Source organism: Raphanus sativus, unplaced genomic scaffold, assembly GCF_000801105.2.
Source record: "Raphanus sativus cultivar WK10039 unplaced genomic scaffold, ASM80110v3 Scaffold0310, whole genome shotgun sequence".
NCBI classification, from domain to species: Eukaryota; Viridiplantae; Streptophyta; class Magnoliopsida; order Brassicales; family Brassicaceae; genus Raphanus; species Raphanus sativus.
Window position 1 is genome coordinate 15153 of NW_026615630.1, and position 15530 is coordinate 30682.

The 15530-nt window shown below is 31.2% G+C and overlaps 3 protein-coding genes and 1 pseudogene across 3 annotated transcripts; 3 read left to right on the forward strand and 1 right to left on the reverse strand.

Annotated features, from left to right (window-relative positions):
* The first annotated feature begins 1044 nt into the window (after positions 1-1044).
* Positions 1045-3912, forward strand: LOC108834093 (uncharacterized). Its single transcript, XM_018607455.1, has 4 exons — positions 1045-1430; positions 1553-2496; positions 2578-3154; positions 3240-3912. The coding sequence occupies exons 1-4, from the start codon at positions 1045-1047 to the stop codon at positions 3910-3912; spliced, it is 2580 nt and encodes an 859-aa protein (XP_018462957.1).
* A 736-nt stretch (positions 3913-4648) lies between these two features.
* On the forward strand, positions 4649-6307 carry LOC108834092 (uncharacterized). Its single transcript, XM_018607454.2, has one exon. It carries the CDS (start codon positions 4649-4651, stop codon positions 6305-6307), a length of 1659 nt encoding a protein of 552 aa, XP_018462956.2.
* Positions 6308-9603: 3296 nt separating this feature from the next.
* Positions 9604-10794, reverse strand: LOC130501847 (F-box/kelch-repeat protein At4g39753-like; annotated as a pseudogene).
* A 2083-nt stretch (positions 10795-12877) lies between these two features.
* Positions 12878-14453, forward strand: LOC130494356 (protein SCO1 homolog 2, mitochondrial-like). Its single transcript, XM_056996666.1, has 7 exons — positions 12878-13036; positions 13163-13286; positions 13383-13458; positions 13525-13743; positions 13830-13919; positions 13994-14126; positions 14221-14453. Exons 1-7 carry the CDS (start codon positions 12975-12977, stop codon positions 14327-14329), a joined length of 813 nt encoding a protein of 270 aa, XP_056852646.1. The 5' UTR covers positions 12878-12974; the 3' UTR covers positions 14330-14453.
* The last annotated feature ends 1077 nt before the right edge of the window (positions 14454-15530 follow it).

A 15530-nucleotide genomic window follows, 5' to 3' on the forward strand; every position in this document is an offset into this window, starting at 1 on the left:
TTCAGATATTTAATCAATTTTGGTTCGGATTTGGTATTACTTTTTCGGATCGAATTTAGTTTGATTCTTCGGGTTCGGTTCTTTTGTCCAGCCCTATATATACCTTTACAATATTTTATATCTATATTTATATTATCTAGAATAAAAATCAAACGACTATATAAAAAAAAGCTAATCACGTTAAGGCACATCTATATTAATTTATATTATAATTTACTTAATTTGGAAGACTCCAGATAACTAGGCTAATCACGTAAGGCACATCTATTCGTAAGGCACAGTATTGATTAAAGTTTACTTAATTTGGAGGGATTTGAAATTGCTTAAAAATTAACTGTTCGTAAAGTCTCCGTTTTATTACTCTCTCCACTTCTTCTTCTTCCCCATCATTCCACGCTAAACCTTAAACAGGTAGACGCTCATTCTCTTTTCAGATCACCTTCGACTTATTTTACTCATATATATGTTTTTACAGGACGAACATAATGCGACTCAAAGGAAAAGAAAAGGTCACTCAGAGAAGAATCAACGTAAGACAAGGTATTTAGAGTTATGTTTGTTTTCTATATTGCAGTTTCGTTTCCTCTAAGCAACCCAACTAATGTAACATCTGGTCTGATCATGTCCTCATGGCAGAAGATATTCAGTCAAGGAGTCAACGTATGCGCATTTTGAGAGATAGGAGGAAGAACTCAAAACCAAGAGGATCATGTAGTATAATTCATTTACATATAATCATTATTTATTAATTTAAATATTAATCAGAATATATTATTCTCAACTTTCAGTTAGTTCTAACTCGGCAAGCTCCAGCCAGCACTCTATTCCTACTACTTTTCAAGCTATTACTCCAAATCCAGGTATTAGACTGAAGCAATTAACAAATAATTTAGTTTATCTGTACATATAACATCACGAACATAGGATTTTGAAAGCATAATTATAAAAAAAAAATCAAGATTCAACATAATGACCTGATCTTTTTCCATAGATTACGAAGACTTTGGCGATCCAACATTCCAATGCAAACATTGTGGGGCTCTAATGTGGTACAATGAACGTATAAATAAAAGACGAGTTTCAGCACCTCCAGAATTCTCAATCTGTTGTATGCATGGAAAGATAGAGCTCCCCCCACCTCCTCAGCTGCCTCAAGTCATTATTGATCTTCTACTGAACGGAGACACCCGAAGCAAAAATTTCCGAGAGAATATTCGTGCTTACAACTCGATGTTTGCATTCACTTCTATGGGTGGAAAAGTTGACACATCAATCAACAAAGGGCGTGGACCTCCTGTTTTCAGATTATTAGGTCAAAATTACCACAGGATTGGAAGTTTACTCCCTTTAGATGACTCACGACCTAAATTCCAACAGCTTTACATATTTGATACGGTCAATGAAAATGCAAACAGAATCGCAGCATTCAGGTATGCAATTGTTCTTATATTACAAAATAATATAAGATATTTTCATATATATATTATATTTTAGGGTATTTTAATTTTTCTATCTTCTTATTTACATTACTAACATTCATTCATAACTGCAGTTCAAAAAGAACAACACCAACTTCTGATATAAAAATACTCAGGGATGATATTGTGGAAGAAATCAAAGTTATGCTAAACGAAACCAACCCATACGCAAAGACTCTTCGGACAGCAAAGGAACGTTTTGGAGATTCATTGGAATCTATGAATGTCAAAGTGAGATTGATTTCAGGTCGTTCGACAGATCCTAATACTTATAATATGCCCACTTGCTCAGAAGTTGCTGCACTTTTGGTTGGAGATATTGATGAAGAGTTTGAGGCGAGAGATATTGTGGTGGAAACTAAAAGTAGAGATTTGGCAAGAATCAGTGAGCTTCACCCAGCATATCTTCCTTTACAATATCCAATTCTGTTTCCATATGGAGAGGATGGTTACCATATCGATTTGCATCTAAAGAGAACAACAACAACATCAACAAACCCAAGGTTTAGAGTGAGCATGAAAGAGTTTTTTTCTTACAAGCTCATGGAACGTGCCAGCCACTTCAACGTGCTATTGCATTCTGGAAAACTGTTTCAGCAATTCATTGTTGATGCATACACAATGATGGAAGGAGAGAGAATTGGATATCTCAAGCTCAATCAAAAGACTTTGCGTGCAGACAACTACAGCAATATTTCAGATTTTGCTTCTACTGGAAATAAAGATTCATCGATGTGTGGAAGAAGGGTTGTCTTGCCTGCAACTTTTGTGGGAGGTCCAAGATACATGCATGAAAAGTATATGGATGCAATGGCTGTTTGTTCACATTTTGGATATCCAGATTTATTCATAACTTTCACTTGCAATCCTAAATGGCCTGAGATTACAAGGTATCTAAGTTCCCGACGCTTACAAACAGAAGACAGACCTGATATTCTGTCACGGGTGTTTAAGATGAAGTTGGATTCTCTTATTTGGGATATAAAAGACAACAACCTCTTTGGCCCATCAGCAGCAGGTAAATTCTATTTCATATTTAAAACATACATATATTTTGTGCTTTTATTTTATTCTGATGATATTCTTTTGAAATGAATAGTGATATACACAATTGAATTCCAAAAAAGAGGACTTCCGCATGCTCATATATTGCTGTTTTTAAAGCGGGGATCAAAGCTTCCTACTACAGATGACATAGACAAGCTTATATCTGCTGAAATTCCAGATCGAGCATCTAATCCAGCATTATATGATATAGTCAGAGATATAATGGTTCATGGTCCATGTGGGTTAGCAAATCCAAACTCGCCATGCATGGTGAAAGGAAAATGTACCAAGCGATTTCCTAAAGATTTTTCCCCTCATACTTCCATTAATAAAGAAGGATTCCCAGTTTACAGAAGAAGAGACGATGGAAAATCAATGGAGAAAACCGGGATTGATATTGATAACAGGTACATCATTCCTTATAACCCACAACTACTACTAAAATATCAAGCTCATATCAATGTGGAATGGTGCAATCAATCAAGAGCAATCAAGTATTTGTTCAAATACATCAACAAAGGAAATGACCGAGTCACTGCAAAACTACAACAAGATTCAGCAAATGGAGGAAGTTCTGAAAATACTTCTCAAAATGTAGTAGATGAAATCAAGCGTTTCATTGATTGTCGGTAATTTTTTAATCCTAACCTTCAATATAAAATCTCATAGTTTAAGAGTAAAATATCTCACATTTTTTTTCTAACTATTTTATAGGTATATATCACCATGTGAAGGAATGTGGAGAATATTTGGGTTTGAGCTACATTACAGTAGCACATCTATTCAGAGGTTGTCTTTCCATCTTCCTGGAGAGCATAACCTTACCTATGATGACGAGGACGATATTGATGAAGTATTGGCAAAAGAGGAAAATCAAACGTCACAATTTTTGGAGTATATGAAAATGTGTAGTCGAAACTCTGTTGCAAAGGAATTGACTTACATTCAGTTTCCCTACTTTTTTGTGTGGAACAAGTCGATAACAGAATGGACTCCACGTCAAAGAGGTTCAGCTGTTGGTAGAATCCATCCTACCAAACCATCTGCTGGTCAACGATTCTACTTGAGGATTCTTTTGAGCAAAGTTAAAGGTGCAACATGCTACGAAGATTATCGTACCGTTGATGGAATTACATATCCAACCTACAAGGAAGCTTGCTATGCTTTAGGTTTACTTGATGATGATAAGGAGTACATTGAAGCCATCAAGGAAGCAAGTCAATGGGGGTCAGGTGTTTACTTACGTCGATTATTCGCTTATCTTTTAGCTTCAGAAAGTTTGTCACAGCCTGCACATGTTTGGTCGGAAACATGGCATTTACTTTCTGATGACATTTTACATATGCAACGTGCAATCCTCCAGAGGCCAGGTTCGACCTTACAATAATAATATATAAAAATTTGCATCTCTAGAAGATTACTTATATGAATTATACTATACACTAGACGTTATTATATTTACTTCTGTATAATATATTTATTTTTGTTCTATGTAAACCATAATATTTTCCCAAATTCTAAAAGTTTCACAGTTGTTATAACTACAGTAGAACCTCTATAAATTAATAATATTGGGACTTTAAAATTTTATTAATTTATATAGATATTAAATTACAAAAGTTTCCTTTTTAGTTTTTTCTATTTGTTTATTTTTGTTTAAAGAAAATATTTGATTTTACGATATGTACATTATTTAAATTTTAGAAATTTGACTTTCATATTGTTTTATTATCTTATTTGGTGTATATTTTTATGTTTCTTAGAATTGTTATGTGATTTTCGATATAAATTTACTAAATATTATCAAAATATATTGAAATATTAAAAAAATATATGTATTTTTATTGTAAATATAAAACCAACAATATAATGTTTAGTTTGTACTTATATAAAAATATATATTGATAGAATATTAATTTATGATTTTAATGGAACTATATATTTACATGAGAGTTTTGAAAAATATTATTATCTTATTATTTTACACCGGCCCAAATTGGGACCGAAAAAATTTATTAATCTATAGAGATTATTACTTTATCGAGTATTAATTTATAGAGGTTCTACTGTAATTTTATACACATATTATTGATTTCATTTTCCTTAAATTTTCAGGACTAGAAATGTCAAATGATCAGCTAAAGAATCAAACTTTGTTGGAGATCGAAAAGCAGTTACGCTCCAGTGGAAATACTCTCGAAAACTTCTCTACAATGCCATTTCCCACAAACAGCAATATTCCTTCTATGGTCAATAGATTGATAACTGATGAGCTGTGTTACGACAGAGACGCATGTGCTCAGGAACATCAAAGATTACAGTCTAGATTGACATCAGAACAGAGGGATATTTATAACACTATCAGGAAAGCTGTCACAACAAATTCTGGTGGTGTGTTCTTTGTCAATGGATTTGGAGGGACAGGGAAGACATTCCTTTGGAAAACTCTATCAACATACATTCGTTCAGTTGGGGATATCGTCTTGAATGTAGCTTCAAGTGGAATGGCAGCACTGTTACTAGATGGGGGACGCACAGCTCATTCTCGGTTTTCAATCCCATTAGAGCTGCATGAAAGTTCCACTTGCTCATTTACCACAAATAGTGAGCTAGCTGAATTGTTATTGAAAGCTAAGTTGATCATTTGGGATGAGGCACTAATGTTGCACAAACATTGTTTTGAAGCTCTAGATAGAAGTTTGAAAGATGTTATGAGAGCAGCAAAGGCTCCTAACCACAGTAGGCCATTTGGTGGTAAGACTATTGTTTTTGGAGGTGATTTTCGCCAAGTGCTCCCAGTTATTCATAGGGGTAGCAGGCAAAACATTGTGCAAGCTTCTCTCACTTCTTCTGTGCTGTGGAAATCTTGCAAAGTGCTTAGTTTAACAAAGAATATGCGGCTAACTGTTGACTCAGACCCAGCAGAAGCTGAATCCATCAAAGAGTTCTCCGAATGGATTCTAAAATTAGGCGATGGGAAGTTATCTGAACCCAATGATGGTGAAGCATTGATTGATATACCAGATGACATGCTGCTCATGGACTCACTTGATCCAATCATGTCAATCACTAATGCCACATATCCCTCATTGATAGAGCATATGGAGGATGAGTCTTATTTCAAAGACCGTGCTATATTATGTCCCACAAATGATGTTGTCAATGAGGTCAACAATCACATCATGGATCTTCTTCCAGGAGATTTACAGACATATTATAGCTCTGATAAAATCTGTGAATCAGATTCCAGCAAAAAAAGAGATAAAGATGTCACAGTTGAATTCCTTAACTCGATTAAGTGTGCAGGAGTGCCCAACCATGTTCTGAAGCTAAAGAAAGGGGTTCCAGTTATGCTTCTAAGAAACATTGACCAGAAATGTGGTTTGGTCAATGGAACTAGATTGCGGGTAACACAACTGGGAACTCATGTCATTGAAGCAAAAGTCATTACTGGTAATCACGTGGGGGGTAAGATCTATCTGCCAAGAATGGTCCTTACACCTACGGATGCTAGGTTGCCTTTTCAGTTTAAGCGAAGACAATTTCCGATTTCTCCGTGCTTTGGAATGACAATTAATAAAAGTCAAGGTCAGAGTTTATCTCATGTAGGGATCTACTTACCAAAACCAGTTTTTGCACATGGTCAGTTATATGTTGCTGTCTCAAGAGCCAAAAGTAGGAGAGGCCTGAAGATCCTAATCATTGACGAAGAAGGCAAGAGAGCAAAGAAAACAACAAATGTTGTTTTTAAAGAAATATTTCAGAATTTCAGACAAGAATGATGAATTCTCAGGTAGTAACTATGTAAATATAGTCATAAATTTTATTTTCAAGCTCTCTTATACGTAACATATGTACACTACTATTTTCAGGTACATGTGTGAAGGACATCTTTAGATACGTGCATCAACAGTGGTAAAACACATGTCAATCACATTGATGCTTAAGCTTACCTTGATTTTATGTATATATTAAGATCTATAAATATCTCTGTAATTTGGTACAGCTGCTTTTAACAATGAAATTGGTTTATCTTGGGTTAATTAGACTGCATACAAGTGATCATGCTTCTCTGTTTCAAACGGATTATCCATCTTAGATTTTATATCTGAATCAAGTTACAATTTACAATCAGAAAACAACCTAATTCAAAACCCCTACCGATAATCCTAATAATTGTGAATCTACCTTTCCTAGCTTTCCTTTATCTTCAAATTTTCTTATGGGTGTTTGTAGAGTTTACTTGACTATGACGAACTGTTAGTGATCAGGGAGTTTTGGTTTGTAACAGCCGGTTGAATTTCCGGTCTAGCCATACCTGATACAATTTGACAAACACGTAAACATTTGAAATCTCATTCACAGCTGCTGTTTAAAGCACACACACAATAAATCATGAACAAAACAATGGGTCTGAAGTGGTACATAAACCTCTTCAGATATCTAAAAGATAGCATGCCAAAGCAAAAGCATAAAAACAGACTAAGAATTGATAGCCAATATATTATCCAAAACAATCATTGGCACTGAAGACAGAATAAGAGATGCAAGCACTGTAAACTGAATACTCAAAAATGGATTAACCTCCCACGTACTCAAAGAACGTGTGATCCGCATACCACAGATGGAGCTATAGTTCATATTAAAATAGTGATCTTCAGAACTCGTGTTTTTAGTAGATTCAAAGAAGTAAACTATGGCTCCATATTTTGTATGAGTGTTAGAGTTTGGACTGTACTGCCTTGGACTATAATTAAACTCATGTTTTTGGTAGAAGTCACATTACTTTGCTTGAGCCGAGAAAGTTGACAACTGTTGCATGCTTTGTTTATTGATGGAGAGAACCGTTGTTTCATCAAAAAATACAGTTGCTTCCTCAGCAGGACCTGAAAAAGTAGGATGATCAGAAAGACTTAAAGAGCTAACCCACTTTCGAATATGGAATCTATGAAACAAAAATCATTGATTACGAAGAGAATTAAAAAGAACTTAAACGAAAAAGTGATTTTCCAAATCAAGGCTGATCTTCTCAAAAACCTAACTAACGTACCAAGTATGCAGACAATGTATTTTGCTCTCCTCTATTCTAATTCCAATACACAGTTTGCCATAAGGTCAAGTTATCAGGGTTATCAGGGTTAATTATTAATTTTTAATAGTTTAGATTGGAAATAATCTTCACTTTGATCTTCCCCAATATTTCAGCAACTCTAAAGAACCTAATTTCCTAAATTTAATCTCATCCCCATGTTAAAATTAACTTTATATATATTCAGCTACATATAAATAAATGATAACAAATTTAAGTTTAACCAAAAGTTCAAAAAAAAACATATTGAATTTTACTACGCAGTTTTACATTTCAATTTTTGAATATATACAGTTAATTTTGTATAGTATCAAGAAAGCATTTACTAATTATACTAGGTGTTAAAAATAATTATTAATATGAATTATCTTTTTAGTTTTAAAAATAGTTTAATTATATATTTATTAATCAGTTATCTGATTTCATAAAGCTTAAATTCATTTTTATGTTTGGGTTTTATTATATTAAATCATAATTACTAAATATTTTATAATTATTCATTAATATATGTGTTACTAACTAAAACACTATGATAATAATTATTATTTTATTTCGTTTCAGTTCTTACATATTAATTATAATTTTTAAAAATTTCTTTGTACACATATTTATTATATAGAAATAAATCTTAAAAGTCATTTAATATTCTTTTTTCAATTATATAAAATTAAGAATTCTATTTGATTAATATTTAGTTATCTAATCTTTATTTTTTCAATTTATATTTTTAAAAAGTTCAGATAACAACACAACATACATATAGGAATTATATTTATATTTTAAAATATTTTAGATTTTGGATAAATCTTACTAATATTAATTTTAATCAATTAGCTAATCAAATAAATTAATTTTTAATTATATTTTTAGCTTACTTATATATTTTATTCATTAAGGGTAATATCAATATTAACCACTCTAACTTTTAACGTGAGAGTTCCGTTGAGAAAAATCACTTCGCAAATAATAGTATAGATATGATATTTTTTTATGCTAATGGCAAAGCCCGTACATTGAACTACAGTTTTAAATCATCAAAATTTTTTTTTGTTGTGCACTCATAATCCAGCATCCCCATAACAATTGTATTCCGAAGAACCATATCAATAGAAACATTTTTTTTTATCTTCACAGCTTCCACAATTTCAGAATGAGGTATATCTCTAATCCAGATTTTGGTTCGGCTTTTCTGGTTTCGGTATTTTGGTTTATAAAAAATATTTACCGTATTAAAATCATATCTATTTCGGTTTGGTTTATATGCCGTTGGTTTTTTGTTTAATACCAAAAACTATATATATTTTTTTATATACATTTTGTAAATTTACTTCATTTAGTTAGATATCGGCTTTGATAACACATGAAAATAATTAGTAAACATATTAATTAATAATTATATTTTTATAGAATAGAAATAATAACATAGTACTTCAAATAAAACATATTTGTCAGAAAATGATTTTCGTTTAACTTGATAAAAATGAAAATAACTTTTAACTTAAAACAAAATATTTAATTACTAAAATAAACATTTTAAGTATGAAGATCATATCAATAAAATAATTTTTTATATGTTATTAATTATAATATACTATAATTTACATATAATAATATTATATTTAAACTAATCAGTTTATTCGATTTAATCCATTTATATACTAGATCATATCCATATATAAACTAACTTTACTATGCAGTTTTCAAATACTTTTTAATTTATATAATTTATTTGTTATAATATTAAAAATCATTTACTAATTGTATATGGATTTTTTTTAATAGTAAAGGCAATGCCCGTGCATAGCACGGGCCAAAATACTAGTTCAAAATAAGTCACGATACAATGTGACCAAAACGTGTCTATATCAGTTTTTTCTACTAGTGTGAATGCATAATCCTCGTTGATGTTGCCAATGATTTTAAAACTACGGAGAGATTCAAAATTGTATATATATATATATATATATATATATATATGTAAAACCACAGTCAAGAAAGAAAACACGATGACAATTGATCAAGACCATATCACTGAAGAACGCAAGAAATCGTATGAACTGGGAACCGTAAACACAGCATTAGACCACTCAACATTTCCCCAAACTTGACCATCCTGGCGCTTTTCAAGCGCAACTAACGCACAACAAATAGTTCTTTTTTGACAACGACGACCAGGCTGCGCAAACTTGTCCCACAAGACTATGAGTTTCCCGTTGAGGTTAACTGTTTCAATCAAACCATGACGACCACTCTTATTCAGTGAAGACAAACCCTTCACCGGTTTCCACTCGTTACACTCTCTATCGTACCACATACAACTTTTCTCGCGACAAGAATATAATAGATTACCTACCTTACACCTACTATCGCCCACGAATGCTTTTGCTGCAACGTTTCATTCACGTTTTTCGGATCATAAACTGAGTCTTTTTCCTCGTTGCTCCTAACGTAAATCTTTCCTTGGATAATCTGTATTTTCCTTATGACTCTAGAGAAGCGTAGCTCGTTTCCAGGGTCAGGTAAAGGTTCCCATGTTTGAGTCTTTGTGTCGAAAACCTCACCCCAACACTTCACGGGTTCATTAGCCGCGCAACCTCCTATATCTTCCCATCTAGGACGCACGCACCGGGATTCGAGCTACAGCCATACTGATAGCTGAACGACAGCAAAAATGCTCTATATTGCGGACACACATGCCGGGGGAGTATTGTCCGAGCTCATAGCTATCTGAACCAACCCTATGGCATAACCATGGTTCTCTAGGAGCATAGGAAGAGGGCACTCGTACAAAGGTACACTTCTTCTTCTTCTTCTTCTTCTTCTTCTTCTTCTTCTTCTTCTTCTTCTTCTTCTTCTTCTTCTTCTTCTTCTTTTCCTCCTCAGGTTTTATCCAGAGGGTGAACCATGAGGGAAAGGGACGGTCGGGAAGCTGTACGCAGATATGAAAGAAGGCTTCACTTGTTTTTTGGTGAAACCTCTCCCGTATGAGCTCAGTGGATGAGATGAGAGAGCGAAAGGTTTTGGAGACTAGGGATAGTTTAGGGTAGTACGATTTTGATATTCGTGCTAAGCAGTTCAGAGAATGATTACATTTGGAAGCGACAAAAACGATGGATGAGATGGTTCCTCCTGTTTCTTCTTTTTACAAGGTGGTTCCACTTCGAAATTCATAGCTGCAGACGCGGCGTACGTCTCGAACACACGAGGTTTTCAACTATTCATTAGTAATTAGGGCAAAACACATTAGCTAGGGAGTATATATTCGTGTTGATTTAATAATATACAGGGTGATAACTCTGAAATACCTAAAATAATAACATGTTTGCAATTTAAAATCAATTATTTATTTGTAATTTGTTTTTTTGAACGTATAAGAACACGTTTCAAATTTATTAAAGCATATACGATAAACGAAATATAAATAATCTTTGTTATTTTTTATTTTAAATTTGATGTTGGTAATTGTTTAAAATTTGAGTTTGCTTTTTTCGTTTACCTTATCATAATTGATTTAACTTATAAAACCGAAATATAATTTTACCATTATATTCAGTCTATTTTATAAATCTTAAAACCATGTTAAACTCAAAACGAATTTAAATGGACTGAACAAAAACCATAGTATTCTCTTTTAGATATATACTAGTTGATGTCTCGTACTTTGTGCGAAATAATATTTATAACAATTTTTAATTTTAATATTCATTTTAATTTAAAAATTATTTAATTAGTTACAAATTTTAAATTATTATTAAAGGTTTCAAATTTTTAATATTTGTATTGGTAACCTATTAGTTATGTTGTTTTGTTTCATAGTTTTATTTGTGAAACGTAGATTTTGGATCCAAATATTTTCTATACTAATAATTAAATTAAGAAATTTGAATTTAAAATTAAACACTTATTGTATTTGGATTGAAAAAAAACTAGTGACACTGAAAAGATTATAAAAAATCACAACCCATAAAACATATACAAAATAACAATAGTTTAGGAATATTTAATTCGGCAAAACCAAACAATTTAAAATCGAATTGAATAAAAACAGAGAAAATAGTTTAAATTTCTTAGTACCGAACAAATCAAATAAAGTTTATTTTTAAGAAACCTCAGTATATAGATACTTCTTCTGTCTCAAAAAGACACATGTTGTAAAGAAAAATTTTGTCTAAAAAATATATATTTTTTTCTATATTTCCAATATAATTTTTGTCAACAAATAATGAAAAATTATTAATAAAGTAAAAACGTTATAAAATAATGAAAATGTGAAGTTCAAAAACATTAATTGCATTTTATAAATTTTTATTAGTTTAAACTTATAGGAAATATAAAATTATAGAAAATATGCAAGTTTAATATGTTTTATTAAAATGTGTAAAAACTCTAAAATATATATTATTTAGAAAACGGAGTGAGTATAATTTAGCATATTAACCATTTCAACCAAATAAACTGAAGAAATTGATTTATCATATATATATTTTTAGTAATTTGTATTTGGATCCAAATTTATAAGAATTATGACTATAACATTAGTAATTAAAGTCATAAAATATATAAGATAAATGTAGTCATGATATTATTTGTAGATATTGTTAGTATTTATTTATTAATTAAATGTCTTAAATATCATGATAATTATATATTTAAATATTTTTATATAATAGTATATATATATATATTATTAGTTGAATAAGTTAGTGTTTATTAATTATCTTAAATATCATGATATATATATATATATAAGAAAATAAAATTTTAAATAATATGATTAATAGTATGGGTAACTCGACGAGGTATAGAGTGACTCTTACTCAACTTCAAGATTTATCTTAAAATCATAGAGAATATAACAAATAAATAAATTCAATAAATTATTAATTAACTGTCATAAATATCATGGTAATTATATATTAAAATATATTTTATAAATAGTAGTATATTTATCAGTAGAATAGTTTAATGCTTATTATTTACTTAAATATCATGATAATATATATAATAAATAGTTTAAAATAATAATATTAATTAAAATAATAATTTATCCTAAAATTATGGAAAATATGACAAGTAAGGAAATTCGCTAAAATCATGGATAGGATATTAATAAATGAATCCACTTCTAAAAAATAATATAAACTGAGTCATTTTTTTCTCAAAAAATAAAATAATATATTGAGTCAACCAACAATTAAAAAAAAAAACAAGAAAGCAGCAACTTGGGCACCAAGTAAAAATATTTATATTTTCTTTTGGCTTCTCACCAAATAAAGAAAACGATTCCACAGGAGGGATACTAGGTCTAAGCTTTGAAATGATTTGAAAAAAAAAAAAATCTAGAAGTAAAAGAAAATACAATGTTTGTTGCTCGCCGTCTTCATCTTTCCTGCAAACATGGTGCTGCCAATATTCTCAGAGGGTTAGTTGTATTCTCAAAACCCTAATATCGCTCTGTTCTGAAAATTTGATGTTTTGAAATTCTCAATCTTGAAACTTTACATCGACTTCAAAGCAGTGATTCATCTTCATTATTCAAAAAATGTAGGAAAGGGATTCAATCATTCAATTACAGTAAATCAACAAAACGGAGCCATGGAAAGACAGATGTTAACCCTCAGTTGCTTATAGGAGCTCAAACTTATCAACGCTCACGTCTTCGCTACGCTGCTGTATTGCTTTTAAAACTTTTTTGTTGCTTTCACTTGTTTTTGAATTATTTTACATCTTTCCTCTCGTAATAAGAAAACTATTGGATGCTACTGCAGCCAGCACTTGTGCTTGGATTTGCTGGATTCATCGGGTTTCTTCATTACAACGACGAAAGGAGAGCTGTTCCTAAAGGTACATATGTAGAGATTTTTTTCGTTGGATCTTAGAGGGTTTCTAACTTCTTTTCTGCTTCTACAGGTATAACAAGCAGCATTAGCGGCTGTGGATGTGGTTCTAACACAACTGTCAAAGGTCCGATCATCGGAGGTCCATTCACGCTTATGAGTACACAAAACAAGATTGTCACTGAGAAAGAGTTTTGTGGCCAATGGGTTCTGCTCTACTTTGGATACTCGTTTTCCCCTGATGTTGGACCCGAGCAGTTGAAAATGATGTCCAAAGCAGTTCATCAACTAGGTTTGAGTCAAAGCTCGAGTCATTTTTCATCAGTTTGTAGATGAATGTGATGTTTTCCTAATGATGTATTGTCTTGATGGAAACAGACTCTAATCATGACCAGAAGATTCTGCCTGTCTTTGTCACTCTTGACCCTTTACGAGATACATCTTCTCATCTCCACGCCTACTTGAAAGGTCCTCGGTTTATTTCCAGCTATTTTATGATCTCTCTGACGTTTGCGTTGCTCATAACGTTTTCTTATTTGCAGAATTTGACACTAGAATACTTGGACTGACCGGATCTGCAAGTGCAATCAGGCAAATGGCGCAAGAGTATCGTGTTTACTTCAAGAAGATCCAAGAAGATGGAGACGATTATTTCGTTGGTACTTGTCACAACATGTATGTAACCTTACACTCCAATACATAATCAAAATCTTTTTGCTCATAAGGAGAAAAAAGACTGCTAAAATGTTGATATGTTTGGGGGGTATAGGTACTTGTTGAATCCGAAGATGGAGGTTGTGAGGTGCTTTGGACTTGAGTATAATCCAAATGACCTCTCACACGAGGTTCTTAAAGAAGTTACTTCCGTTTCACAGTGACACTTTTTGAGAAACCCCTAAAGAGAGCTGTTCACAGAAAGAAACCACTACGATGTGTTTTGAATTTTTTTGGTCACATATCATTAGACTATTTTGCTATTCCTTTTAGTCTTGCAACTATGGTTATCAGTTTTATGTTCTTAATATATGTCTTCATCATATTTTATGCATAATTTCCATTGACTGTTTCTGTCTAATATGTAAACTATTCATCTCCGTGACCTTTTGTCCGACTTTGTGCGATCATCCTAATTCAATTAACCTATCACTTTCATCTCACCCTTCCTTCACACGTGTTTGATGAATATTCCTTCAATCTTTTTTGAACGATATCTAATATCTTCTCAATTTAGGCAAAATCTATAAATATCTGTATCATATTTATCTCCCTAACTTTTACATGTTAACTCAACGATTTCGACAAAAAAAATCCGAAGAAATCGACGAACATTAAGCTTAAAAAATCGCCGTTTGATAATGCCTATATATTACCTAAGTTATATTTTTTTTTTACATGTTAGTTGTTTCCAAGATCGAGTCACATAAAGCGATGTAGAACCTGTTGTTAATTGTTTTGACCCAACAAAATGACTGTTGTTATTTGGTTATAAACTACGTATCTTTTGGCACCATTTTACAAAAATTGTAAAATATTATTGTACTAGGTGTTTTGCCCGCAGTTGCGGGATTAATAATTTTACAAATTACTAAGTAAATATATTGTCAATTCGATAACCATTAAAATAAATTATTTTCATGCCTTTGATATATTTAATAATTAATTAAATATTAATTTTATATACAATAAAGTTTATTCTAATAAAAATATTTATTATGTAGAAAAATTGAAAATATTAATATATTCATAAAACTATACACATGGATTTATATTTATTTTTAAAATATTTTGATGTAAATTATTATTGGATCACATAATATATAATTTTGTAGATAATGATGATAATCAAATTAATGAAATTGGTTTAAATTTGTGAGTAATTCTATATTAACAAATCTAATCTAATTATGTATTAAAGATAATGAAGATTTTAAACGCTATAACTTTTAACGTGAGAGAAAGAAAATCGCTTTGAATATAGTAGTATAAACTAAATGTTCTTTTTTTCAGTTATATAAAATTGATAAATTTTCTTGATTAATCTTTAGTTACGTGTTTTCTGTTTTATTTTAGTTTTAAATT